At 45.6% G+C, this 12,949-nt stretch overlaps 1 protein-coding gene across 1 annotated transcript in view; it reads right to left on the bottom strand.

Annotated features, from left to right (window-relative positions):
* Positions 1-10,382, bottom strand: part of CDYL2 (chromodomain Y like 2) — a 180,576-nt gene extending 170,194 nt beyond the window's left edge. Inside the window, exon 1 of the mRNA XM_068528808.1 lies at positions 10,125-10,382. Within this exon, the coding sequence (XP_068384909.1) occupies positions 10,125-10,148 (24 nt within the window). The 5' untranslated portion in view covers positions 10,149-10,382. The remainder of the gene's footprint in view (positions 1-10,124) is intronic.
* Between the last annotated feature and the right edge of the window lie 2,567 nt (positions 10,383-12,949).

Raw genomic sequence — 12,949 nt, 5'->3', positions numbered from 1 at the left:
AAACACTGCCTTGTGTTAAAAATGTGGTATATAAGCATATGTGGGCGTTAGGTTTTTTTCACGATCACATTCTGAACAGCAGTTTAAAAGACGTTTGTGGCTGCAGCCCCACCATCTAGCATAGTTCTAGGCACGTAGTTACCAAACAATAAATATCTGATTGGTGGATTACTGAAAATAACTATTTTTAAATAAAATTCAAATCCAGCATTTATATAAGATCCATGGTTTATGAGCAAGAGCCCTTGAGATACAATTTTTAAACACTAGACTCAAAGACAAGGAAATGAAAATCAAAGAGGAAAATTCCCTGATCACGAATCTGAGAGTAGGGTGGTGGCCCCTCGGCGGCGGAACTCCTGGTGTGGCAGAGTGTGGCCTAGGGCCCCAGTCCCGCATACATGTCCCTCCAGTCTCCACAATGATGCTTCTGTAAGTCACTTAGAAAGCAATGTGGTGATGGATCGACGCTGGGGGGATTCCGGGAGAGACGGGATGACTGGAGTGAACGAAGAATAATTTTTTTTTTTTACTATTTAACATTTTATTGATAAAAATATCTATGATTATAAATTGCATTAGGTTTTCTATTATAACGCACATGGTTAAGAGAAAGCAGGACATAAAATGACAAACTTAAGGCTCTCCCAGGCTTCCCAGGAACCCGATCACAGCTTTATATAGGCCTGGTCAACAGATGGGCATTTCACCAGAGTGATAGGACCTTTGGAGGCATCTGCTTCCACCCAGTGGCGCAGGCTAACTGGGCAATGTCAGAGGGAGACAATTAGCTGGGAGGAGGGACAAGAGGCATGGATCAGGACCCAGAGGAGCTATTCCACAACCCCCATCACTCACTCAACTATCAGAGCAGAGGCTAACTCAAGGCTGGGGCAAATTTCAGACCCACAGGAGGCCTCCCCAGGGGTCCAACGCCACCTCTGCCTGCCATCCCGAGCATGGCTTCCAGGGAACGACTCCAAAACACAAAGACATGGCAGGATTCTTGGAGCTCTGAGCTTGCCCGTCTTCACACCTACATAAAAACAAGATGATGACAGGTACCAAGAAGTACGGTGTTTATGTGAAGAAGTAACAAGACTCAATCAGAAGGACGAATTTCAAAAATAGAAGAGCTCTCATTTCACGGCAGAAGCCATCAAGGTTCAAAAAGACTGAAAGATCTAGCTTCACAGTGTTACCAACTGGTGGTATGTGGACGAGTACACGGACTGTATCAATCAGGGTTCACTCAGAGAAGCTGAACCACTAGGAAATATACATTAAGAGATCTAACAAGGAACTGGCTTATGTGGTTGTGGAACTGGCTAGGGAAGTCTAAAGTCCATAAGGCAGGTCATTAGGAAGGGAAACCTGGAACTCTTCCAGGCTGAAGCTGCTGTCCACAGATGGAATTTCTTCTTCTTCAGGTAAGCCTCCGTTCTTTTCGTAAGGCTTTTCAACTGACGGAATCAGGTCCACCCAGATTATCTAGAATAACCTCCCTTAAAGTCAACTGATTATGGACCTTAATCACATCTACAAAATAACCTCAGAGCAACACCTATTTTAGTGTTTGACTGAATAACTGACACATAAAACACCATCACATTCATTTATCAATAGCACCCCAGTGATCTCTCCTCTCAGAGAATTGCTAGTGCAACAAACCCATTAATGAAGAACTTTATCTCCTGGTACTCAATATATCAAGACCTTTTCCTTGATTAAATTTTATTTTGAAAGGTTCTGGGTGACAATATTAAACATGCTCTACTTTTTTTCTCCAGCTAAAATTACTGAAGACATTGGACCCAACTGTCATAGTTCAGCAGGAGAGAGGTTTGTAGAATTCATGGAAAATCACTTCTTCTAAGAATGTAAGTTCAACAGCCCAAAGTGCATATCACTGTTTTTTGTTATCCAAGTCATCCAAAGTAGCAGAGCATGTGTAGAACTAGGAGAATGGAGATGGCTGATCCATTCTCCCAGTTCACCCCTCGATACCACACTCACTCTCTCCTCACTCTCAAACTCAAGATTCTTTTTTTTTTAATTGAAGACTAGTTGATTTACAATGTTGTATTCGTTTCTGGTGTGCAGCACAGTGATATATTCTTTTTCAGATTATTTTCCATACAGTTTATCATAAGATATTGTAGATAGTTCCCTGTGTTATACAGTAGGACCTTGTTGCTTATCTATTTTATATATAGTAGTGTGTATCTGCTAATCCCAACCTCCTTACTTATTTCTCCCCCACCTCTTCCTTTTGGTAACCATAAGTTTGTTTTCTATGACTGAGTCTGTTTCTGTTTTGTAAATAAGTTCATTAGTACAACTTTTTTAGACTCCACATATAAGCAATATCATATGATATGTCTTCCTCTGTCTGACTTACTTCACTTAGTATGATAACCTCTAGGTCCATCCACGTTGCTGCAAATGGCATTATTTCATTCTTTTTTATGGCTGTCACACTCAAGACTCTTAAAAGTGTTACCCGTGTAAGATGTCTCTACATCCACATTCCTCCCCCCCACACACACACACCCCGTTCACTGTCACATTGCAATCAAGTCCTCCCACCAGCACACTCTATGGAATAGATGCCCCTTAAGGTTACCAATGACTTATTGGTTATTACACCCAAAAGACCCTGTTGACCCTTCTTTCATGAAATGCATTTTCCACTGCCTTCCATAACAGCAAAGCCTCTTGTTTTTCCTTCTACCTCTCTTGCTATTCCTTGTAAATCTGATCTTCTTTCTCTTCTTCCATCCTGTAAATGTCCACTTTCTCCAGTCCTACTCCATTGGACCCTCCTTGTGTTTATACCCTGTCCTTTGGCTTTCATTATAATCTATACACTAATGATTTCCAATCTCTATCTCCATGACAGATAATGCTTTTGAGTCTCAGGCTCACATGACCTACTGCTATGAACATCTATACCTGGATGTCCCACAAACACTCTGAACTCATTGTCCCTTCCACCGTCCCCACTTCCTCCACTCAATGCTTCTTCCTCGGGTCTCTACCTCCATGACTGATTCCACCATCCACCTAATGGACCAAAACAGAAACCACGAAGTTATCCCACAACTCCTGCCTTTCCCTCAATCCCTACATACTGTCAGTCAAGTCTTACTTGAGCAGGGAAGAGGAGAGTACAGCTGAAAATCACATTTTCCAGCCTCCTTTGCAGCTAGGTGTGACCATATAATTATTCAGGCCAATGAGATGAAAGCAGGATTGCATGGAACTTCCAGCAGCTGTTTATAGAGGATGACTCAACTTTTGCCCCTCCCTCCCTCCTGTTTCCTCCAATCTCTTACACAAAAGATGGCTAGAGCTCCATGGCCACCTTAGATCACCTCTTACACAAAAGATGGCTAGAGTTCCATGGCCACCTTAGATCAAGCAGTGACCTTAAGGGTAGAAGCCACAACTGAAGATGAAAGAGACAGAAGGAGCCTGATACCCTGAGAAGTTCATGGAGCGTCACACTAACCCTGGACTGCCTAACTCCAAGTTTATTTCGTGTAAGAAAATAAACCTTGTTTAAGCCACTGTTACTGTACATTTTCTATTATAAGCAGCCAAACAAAATCCTGACTGGTATACCAAATTATGTCGATTCTTCTTAAATCTTTCAATTCCAACCATTTCTCTCCATCTCTACTACCACTCCTTTGGTTCAAGTCACCAATGTCAGTTGTTTCAATTACTGAAAGAGCATATTAACTGGTCACCATACTTGTAGTCTTCCTCCAAACTAATCCACTGTCCATTTCTGAGGGGCAATCTAAGATTATGTATCAATAGTGTTAAAAATGTTAGCATTCTTCAACCTAGAAATTTCACTTCTCAGAATTTATCCTCAGGAAAATAATAAGATAGGAAGACAAATAATTATGCTCATGGAGGTTAATAACAGCAATATTTAAATGATTTATAAGTGGAAAAAAAAACCAGATGTCCAACAACAGGGGATCAGTTATACACAAAATAGTGCATCTATTCAAGTGAAAATTGGCCTGTCATTAAAAATCACGATATAGAGTAATATTTTAAGATAGAAGGAAATGCTCATTTTATATATATATGTATATATATATATAAAAAAGGGTTATAAAACAATATGTATCCTATGTTCCAATTTGATATTTTAATTACATAAATACGTACAGAAAGTAATTTCACTCTTATATTTGTATCTACACCAAGAAAGCTATCATTTTAATTAATTCAGATATCACATTAGTATTTAATAAACATCAAGTGTACGCTAAATGTATAATAATAGTTATCTTAGGTATTATAATTTTTTTCTTTATGCTTGTATTTTTCCAAGATGCAACAATAAACATAAATTGCTTTCAAAAACAGAAAAGATAAATATTCTCAATAAGTCCTGCAAACCTGATCATGCTCATTTCCTAGTTCAAAGTTCTCCACAGTCATCACTTCCTCTGGAAAGCCTTCTCTCATTCCCCCAAGGCTGGTCCTCCCATGGTCCTAGAGAACCCCATCTTGCCCTGTACTAACACTCTTCCCACCGCACTGCAAACTGCCTATTTTCTCAACTATGTCTTGCACTAGACCATAGGTCCAGGGAGCACAATCTCATGTTTCCCTAGTATAGTGCCTGGGATATATTTGGTGTTCTATTTATGTGAAATGAGCAAATGAACGATGGTGTTATGAACCATCAGCCACATCTACACCTCTCTTCACCATCCAAGAGATGCCGAAGGACCCACATCTTTGGAAACTAAATGTGTCTCCAATACTTAAGATCTTTGCTAGTTACCATGCCTGAACCATCCCTTATCAATTGATCAGGCTGCAAGAAGCCGTATAAACTCCTTTCAAGGACAGTTTAAGCCCCTGAAGAAATGATCTTATGTGATGAGGAATGACTTCACATAAAAGTCTGTACTACTTGAAAACATGCTGATATCTACCCACATGGGATAATATAAAATAACTTTCAAAGGCTGGGAGAATCATACACCAATTCAATATTCCTCAGGTACCTACCATGTGCCAAGAAATCAATTCAACTCATCCAATATATTTTCTTTGATGATATTTGCCTCTGAAAATACTGGTACAGAGATTCAAGAAGTTTTATCACTGACCATTTGTTCTGTGACTACACGTTTCACCTCAGGCACGAGTGGTAAGTAGGAGAATATGCCAGTATAACAAGTTGTGTTGATTCTTATGCGATTTTCATAGTTTGTTAATACTTTTAAGCAATCATAGGAAAGAGCTCTCACAAGGAAAGAGAAAGACAAAGATGTTTGAAGACCTTACAACAAAGCTGGAAACGCACTCAAGTGCCTTCCTTTAATATGAGTAGGGGCTGATCGTGGCATCAAGCACTACTACCTTTCCACCACCTTAACTTGCCTAGCAATGCTGCAAATTACAGATGAAGAAGCTACAGAAAGATTTCTCTCTATACAGATGAATGCAGAGGGCTACGCTCTGGGCCAGATTTAATTTCAGTGAAAATGGTCTCTATTAGAAGAGAATGACGTCTGTGATCTACAGAGAGAGGAAAGAAGCACAAGCCCAATTTGAAGGCTGTAAAGGATGGACTGACCTGGTGAGGGCAAACACCAGCCAGGTGGAGATTTAACTGAGCTGCATTTTTATTAGATTTGGTTTTGTTTTTGTTCCTGGTTACGAAGTTCCAAATGTTTTCAGCAGTCGGCCTCAATCCTGTTTTTCCCATAAGCCTGTTATTTTCAGTGCGTGATTTTGCAGGACGCAGGGTGCGTATGTAGCGCTATAGCGGAGACACCAGTGTTCATCACTGCAGCAGCATCGACTTTTAACTAGAGTAAATTTCTCTCAACAAAACTAAAATCCTATTATTATTGTTATTTATTTTATTTGGAATGAAATGAAATCAGTATTTTTTAATATATATACACATTATTATGCACGTATTATATAAACATACATGTGTATATATTATATATGTATGATATAAACACATACGTAGTTATTAGATATGGGTACATGCATGCATATCAATCCCCCCCCCCCAAAAAAAAAAAAACCACATGGCACATTTGATCCTTTTAAGATAGAACTTTGGGAAACATAAATCAACAGAACGTTGACAAACATCAGGAACTGCCACTGCTAAGTCCATCTCGATAAATTTCAACTTGGCCGCTACTGACCTTCTCTATAGACATACAGCATTCTCTTTGAACATTTTTGCCAACAAAGTGGAGACCTCTCTCATAATGTCAGCTAATTACACGAGAGAGAGTATAAAATACCACCCAAAAGCCACATGGTTGAAGCCTAGATGCATTCAATGAACGCATCTTTTAGTGAGTAACCGTCTAGCTCTGTGGAAGGCGACTCAGTCAAACTTCCTTTCAGAGAGAACTGAGAGCCACCCCTACACATGGTATTACCACCACGGAGAGACCACAAGCCAGAGAAGAAAAGAGAAGAGAGAGTAGCGCTCAACACAAGCATAACAAGGTCAGCCAAGGTACTTTATCTGTACTTAAGTCAGTCTTCTGTTCAGTGATTCAGTGAACAAGTATTTGCATGTGCAAGGACACAGAGATGGACAAGACAACTGGGCTCCTTATTCCACTGATTATGTCTTCCTGATATCCAAGCATCTTAGCGAATGTTGACGAGCATCCTGGGGCTACAAACTCTAATGCCTACTGGAGCCAGGTAAGTAAGTTAAGAGTGAAGCAGAAAGGGTACCTGGTAAGAGGGAGCACTGGGACAATTATAAACTAGGCATCACATGCCCCATCTAAAGGCATTCAAATCCAGTTCTCTTATCTACCATCAAGGTGAGGCAAAAACACACAGATAGCCTAGACGTGGCTCACAGATTGCCATTTTATGACTCTTACATTTAGCAAACTGTAGACCAGGGCATCTGGATAAGGAATTTCATTTTGCATCTAGATTATCTGATTTTAAAATGCTCAACCCATATTTAAGATCACCTTCCTATAGGTAATGGCTATAATATACCGGACGATGATGAGAACTCTGCTATAAGAGAAATAATCTATCAAGAACCAAAATTTTGGAAACTGAGCTTGATTCCATATTTCTTCATTATGACTGAAGAGTGCCATTACATAAACAAAGTTTTCATTTGTTGGTGTCTTTAAAATTACCACCTATTCCTTAAAAGACGCTATTCAGGGAAGGTTTACTCTTTACAATTTCATTGTCTGAAGCACCAAAGAGAAGTTGAAGAATCTCTACAATCCAAATCACATCTTCACCATAAAAGGTCAAGGAGAGTGTCAGCAGACACACAGGTGAAATAAATCAATTACAAATGTAATAGTTCTTGCCCACTCAAAATGTGGGTTCTTGGTCAGAGGTTACAAGAAGCCATTTTATATACCCTTGAGTATAACATTTAATTAAAGTAATATCAGAATTGAGAATGGTATCAGTTTTCCTCTTTTTGTTTTCTTTAAAGGTCAATCAATATACTGGATAGTCCAAGATTTATCCTTAAACCAACATCCTATTTTTTACACACACAACAGTTTTACAGTCACAAATATATATGCTAATGTACAGTTAGCACTTCTTAATTGTTTTTAAAGCTAAATTTGGTCAACAAATTAAATTCCTCAGTACGTGTTATGTAATGTAGACACAGGCTATAAAAATGTTGACATTGGTTATACACTCGTAATGCAATTTAGCCCTTTTAGTAATGACTGTGCAAACAATCAGCCACAGGAAAACTATTTTACATCTAGTACAATTACCTAATATCACAGAAGTAATTATTATTATTGTCTTGTTTACTGAACTTCAATAAGAACTCGGTGAGGTGCTAAGATACTTCCAAGGCCGGTGTGAAAACTCCCCTCTTAACAGACTCAACTGGCAACTATAATTACCAATGTTAAGGAGAGCATTTCAGATGATCATTAAACAAGAAATTATCCCCAGAAGGTTTATAAGTTCCAAACTTTAAATGGAGAAATACTGACAGCTCCTAACGTGTCCTCTTAATTCCCTCTTGATGCAGCTTTTCACCAGGCAAGGTCAGCAGCTCTAAGATGACTCAAGATCAATGGGTAGAAAAATCCATACTCCCAGCGAGATGAACTTTGCCCCTGAACAATATCTACTTTTGGCCAATGTCCTAATAGTGCTGGTTATACTTCGGGAAGCTCAATCAAACATCCCATTTTACTGTGCTTCAACTTTCTTGATTTCAGAAATTGCTCCACCATCTTAAAATAGGCAAAAGTGCTTGGATGACCTATTGGGCACAATCTGCCAAAGTTCTTCACCAGGTCTCTACCCAACTTCATCTCCTCTGTCAGCACAGGGATGAGGAAGGCAGTAGGGTAGAGAAGAGGTCAACTTGCATCATTCTTTCAAGGAACCCAGGAACATTTTAGCTGGATGGTTGGGCCCCAGCAAATACCATGGGGTTTCAGTCAATATGTCACCAGTGCTGTGGTCATCTGAATGCTTGACTGGGGCTGGAGGTTCTGCTTCCAAGGTGGCTCACAAACACAAGCTTGCTAAGCTAGTGCTGGTTGTTGGCAGGAGGTCTCAACTCCTCACCACACGGACCTCTCCATAGGACTGGAGTGTCCTCTCATGACACCTGAGCCCACTAGTGGTCCATGACTGCGCCTCACCAAGTTCAGAATCATCCAAAAGACCCTGGTCGCACAGGAAGCTGAGATGCTACCTGGCCTGTCCTCCACTCTTCCTCTCTCACACCCACCAGCAAACCCACCATCTGAAAAAGCTTCAGCTGTCCAGAAAGCCCAGAGGAAAAAGCTCACTGTGGGTGAATCACCCTTGTGGTCTCCTACCCAGAAGGCTAATTCCACCCCTTGGGGTGCTCATCTCAATTTAACCAAAAGCCTTGAGAACCAGGGCTAGTGTTAATAGATTTATGTGCAGGGGAGTCCAGGTCCAGGCTGAACTCTGTCTTGCTTCTTGGAGAATCAGCAGGCCTTCGGGTTGAAGATGGAAGGTCTCTTAGCCTGAACTTTCTCTTGGGGCCAACAGCTCTTTTGGGCATTCTCCCCAGGGAAAGGGGGTTGCTTCTTGTTTTGTCCACTTGTCGGGAATCCAAAAGCAGTAACTTGTGTCCAGAGCTAGTAAAACCTAGCTCCCAGAGGCCATGGCTATTTCTCCACTGTTTCAAAGATGCCAGACTAATGTCTTCCTTGAGCACTTTTGAGACGCTTTCAAAGTATCCGATGCTGGCCACTAACCTGTGTGGACCTGGAGACAGGTATCCACTGAGGGTGACGTAGAGCGTTGGGAGCTGGGCTCACATCCCATGTCCTCTAGCAACGTGCTACCGCCCACCTCCGCCTTCCATGTGCTCTTCCTTCCACCGAAGGCCCTCTACAGCGCCCCCTCTCGCCCCCAGGGAGCACGACACCCGCAAGGACCGCCCCCACGCCCCAGCCCCGAGCCTGTGGCGGGGGCAGCAGGTGGGAGGAGGGGGGAGGTGGCCTGGTGGCCCCGGGGAGCGGTTTGGCGGGTGCCTCCCGAACTCCCCACCCGGCCGCCCCCTCCATGGCCGCCCCCCCAGGACCCCGCCTCGGCCCGGCCGGGCTCCGCTCCGTCGGCCCGCCCCCATTCCCTCCCGCGCCCCCGGCCCAGCCCGGGCCGCGCACCCCCGGCCCCGCACCCCCGGCGGCCGCCGCGCGGCCCCCCGCATTCCCGGCACGTCCGGCGCCGACTTTTACCTGTACTTTCTGCACTCGAGGCGGCTCGTCGGGCGAGAAACACCTCCCCGGGACCGCTACCTCCCCCGCCCCGGCTCCGCCCGGCTTCCTCCTTCCCCTCCAAGGCCGCAAAGTAGATGGAGTAAGAGAGTGTGTGTGCGAGAGAAAGAGAAAGAGGGAGCGGGCGCGGGCGCCGCGGGAGGGCGGGCGGGCGGCGGGCGGGAGGCGCGCCCGGCCCCCGCCGCCCTCCGGCCGCCGCCGCCGCCGCCGCCGCGGGCTCGGCAACTCCGGCTCGCGCCTGGCCCCGGCCCCGGCCCGGTCCCCGCCGCCCGCCGTCCGCCCGCCGCCCGCGGGCTGGGGCCGGCCCGCGCACCCACGTCCCCGTACCTCGTAAAGGTCCCCAGAAGCCATGCCAGGCTGCGGAACTTGGCTCGCCGGGTGTGCGCGTCTGCTCGCTCGCGCCCTCCGTGCGTGTGCGCGAGGGGGGCAGTGTGCGCGTGTGTGTGTGCGCGCGTGTGTGTGTGAGTGTGTGTGTGGTGTGTTGAGTAAACTGTGTTTTTGCAGAATGACAGGCTTGGGGGCTGCCTATGCGCAGAATCAGAGCGGGCGGCGGCGGGGCTGGCGTAACCGGCAGCGGCGGCGGCGGCACGAGCGCGGGCAGCAGCGACGGCCGCGCAGCGCGCCCGGGAGGCACAGACGCGGCCCGAGCGCCGCGGCCCCCACGACCCCGCGACCCGGCGGCGGTGGCTGCGGCGGGCAACGGCTCGCCCCGGCGCCGCCTGCAGGAAGCCGCCCCGCGCCCGCCGCCGGCCCGGACGCTGCTGCCACTGGGCGAGTCCCCGCCCCCCGGGAGCCCGGCCCGGCCCCCCGGGCGGGGGGGGCGGGGGCGGCTGCCCGGCCGCGCCCCGGGGGACCAGTCCCGGAGCCGGGGAGCGCCCGGGACCGCCCCGCAGCCCCGGGCCAGCCCCGGAGGCGGCCGGCGGGGCCCCCCGGGGGTGGCGGGCCAGGTGCCCGCCGGGCGCACCCGGCCCCGGCTGCGAAGGGGCGGCCGGAGGCAGGTAGAGGACTTCGGGGCGCGGTGGGGAAGGGGCCGCCGGCAGGCTCGGCCGGCCCGGGGTCCTCCCCTCTCGCCCCCAACCCCCGCGAGGGAGTGGGCGCCGCCCGAGGAGACGCGGCCCCTCCCCAGCTGCATAGCCCCTCCCTCCAGTCTGGTTAGTGAGATGTGGAGGCCACAGGAGGAGGGACGCAATGGCCCATCCAGAGGCGCCCGAGAGAGCCAGGACTGCACCCCGGTCAACCCTGGAAAGTCTTTAGAGCCGGGCGTGGCCTTCCCTCAACCACCCCCAGCCCCCATTCATTCACTCATCCATTATTCAACAAACATCTTCCAATGTCTACCCAACTGCACCGTGTCCCTGGTAGGCACGACAGGGACCCTGCCCACAAGGGAGTTTGAATCCAAGTGGAGAGATGAACCATGCGCATGTGAGGCGGATTCAATCGCTCAGCCAAAAGGAGCTCCTACTACGTGATAGGCTCCAGAGCTGGAGGGACTCTGAAATCCAAACGAGTTCTTAAGTTATCTCTTCCTACTTCATTGTGGACAAGTGGTCACCTTTCTGTTTAAAGATAAAGTTGACTGAGGACCTGGGAAGGCAAGCTGTTCTGAAATTGGATGAAAGGTCTTCCTCATCCTAGCCCAAAAAATGCCCAGTTGGTCTCTTTCTCCTGCTGTGATGTGGACTTAACTCACATCCTCCCTCCGTCTTTTCCTATTTGTGAGACTTTGGACAAGTTACTTTACCCATCTGAGCCTTGCTTTCCTCATCTCTAAATTGGAGATGGTAATACACACCTAAGGTGATGTGAGAATTGAAGAGAGGATCTCTGTATACATGAAGTGGCCTAACCCAGCAGAATTCCATAAAGTTATTTGTGTCTGAACTTGAACGCTGAACTGCCCTTATAGAGAGGGAGATGGCAAAGGGGAATTATAACAAGAGGAAGGGTTTAATCCAGACATTATCAAATTTTTAAAAGTCACCAAATTTTTCAATTTAAAAAAATTCCACAGAATCTGGACCACAGGGTTTTCATGTCTGGCTCATTCCAGGACACATGAGTTTGCATATGCTGTTCCCTCTGCCTAGAATGTCCTTCCACACTGAATCCATCTGGAAAACTGTTCCTGCAGCGGCTTGTTTATCTTTGTATCACAAGCATGGCAATGTGATCACTATTCCTATTCCTGGCAGAGTGGGTACACAATGAATGTTTGTAGATTATACCAATACAACAGATTTTATACCAATTTGTAGTTAAAATCGCATATTACTATGATGGAGGGGGAAGGGTGAGGGTGTGGAAATAAATAAGAAAGTGTATTTGGTTTAGAAACTGTGGAGATTGTCATAGCAGTTCTCTTCCCTTTGCGTACTGATATTTTCCCCATGGTCATTGTTTTAAATAATAATATTAATAATAAGCAGTTCTCTATCTGTAGGTCACAAAACAAATTATAATGATCCTTAATTTGTACTTGGGAATAAATGCACCACCATAGCATGAGGATGTAATTTGGAAGTAGAAGACAAGAAAGAAACTGGGTTTGGAAATAATACACTCAGCCAAATTTGAATATATAATCAGTAGTTTTACAAAAACACCAAAAACTTCACTTGTGCTGGCCAAGAACTCCCTGGGGATGTGAGCACAGTTTGAAAAAACCTTCGTCTAGGCAACAATTGTTTACGGAGTTCAGAGAAGGAGATATTAACTGCGGATTGGCATGCTCAGGGAGTACTTTATGGAGGAGATAGTGTTGTAATGGACCTCGAAGACTCATAGAAAAGGAGAGACTTTGGAGAAAGAAGTAAGTGTAGATGGTAGGCAGTGCTGCAATGGGATGGGCATTAGAAGACAAGAAGATTGATTCGTGGAAGTCGCAGCACATTGGATAATGAATGTGGCTCTGTTCATGGAGAGTCTTGAATACCAAGCTAAGAAGTTTGCAATTTAGCTAGTCCACAGTGGAAAACTGGTTGAAGACTTTTGAATCCATCAAAAGCATGTGGCAATCAAAAGTTGTGTTAGAAGACAAATTCTAGAAGAAATATGAAAAATGGACTGCAGGGGTTGAGGTTAGAGGTAGGGAGACCAGTTGCAGTGGACCACGGTGGTAGAGGTAGAAATGAAGAAGAAAAACTGGATTT

The sequence above is a fragment of the Eschrichtius robustus genome, chromosome 19 (genome assembly GCF_028021215.1).
Source record: "Eschrichtius robustus isolate mEscRob2 chromosome 19, mEscRob2.pri, whole genome shotgun sequence".
NCBI classification, from domain to species: domain Eukaryota; kingdom Metazoa; phylum Chordata; class Mammalia; order Artiodactyla; family Eschrichtiidae; genus Eschrichtius; species Eschrichtius robustus.
Note: the sequence above shows the minus strand (reverse complement) of the source record. Positions and strands in the feature narration are given on the sequence as shown.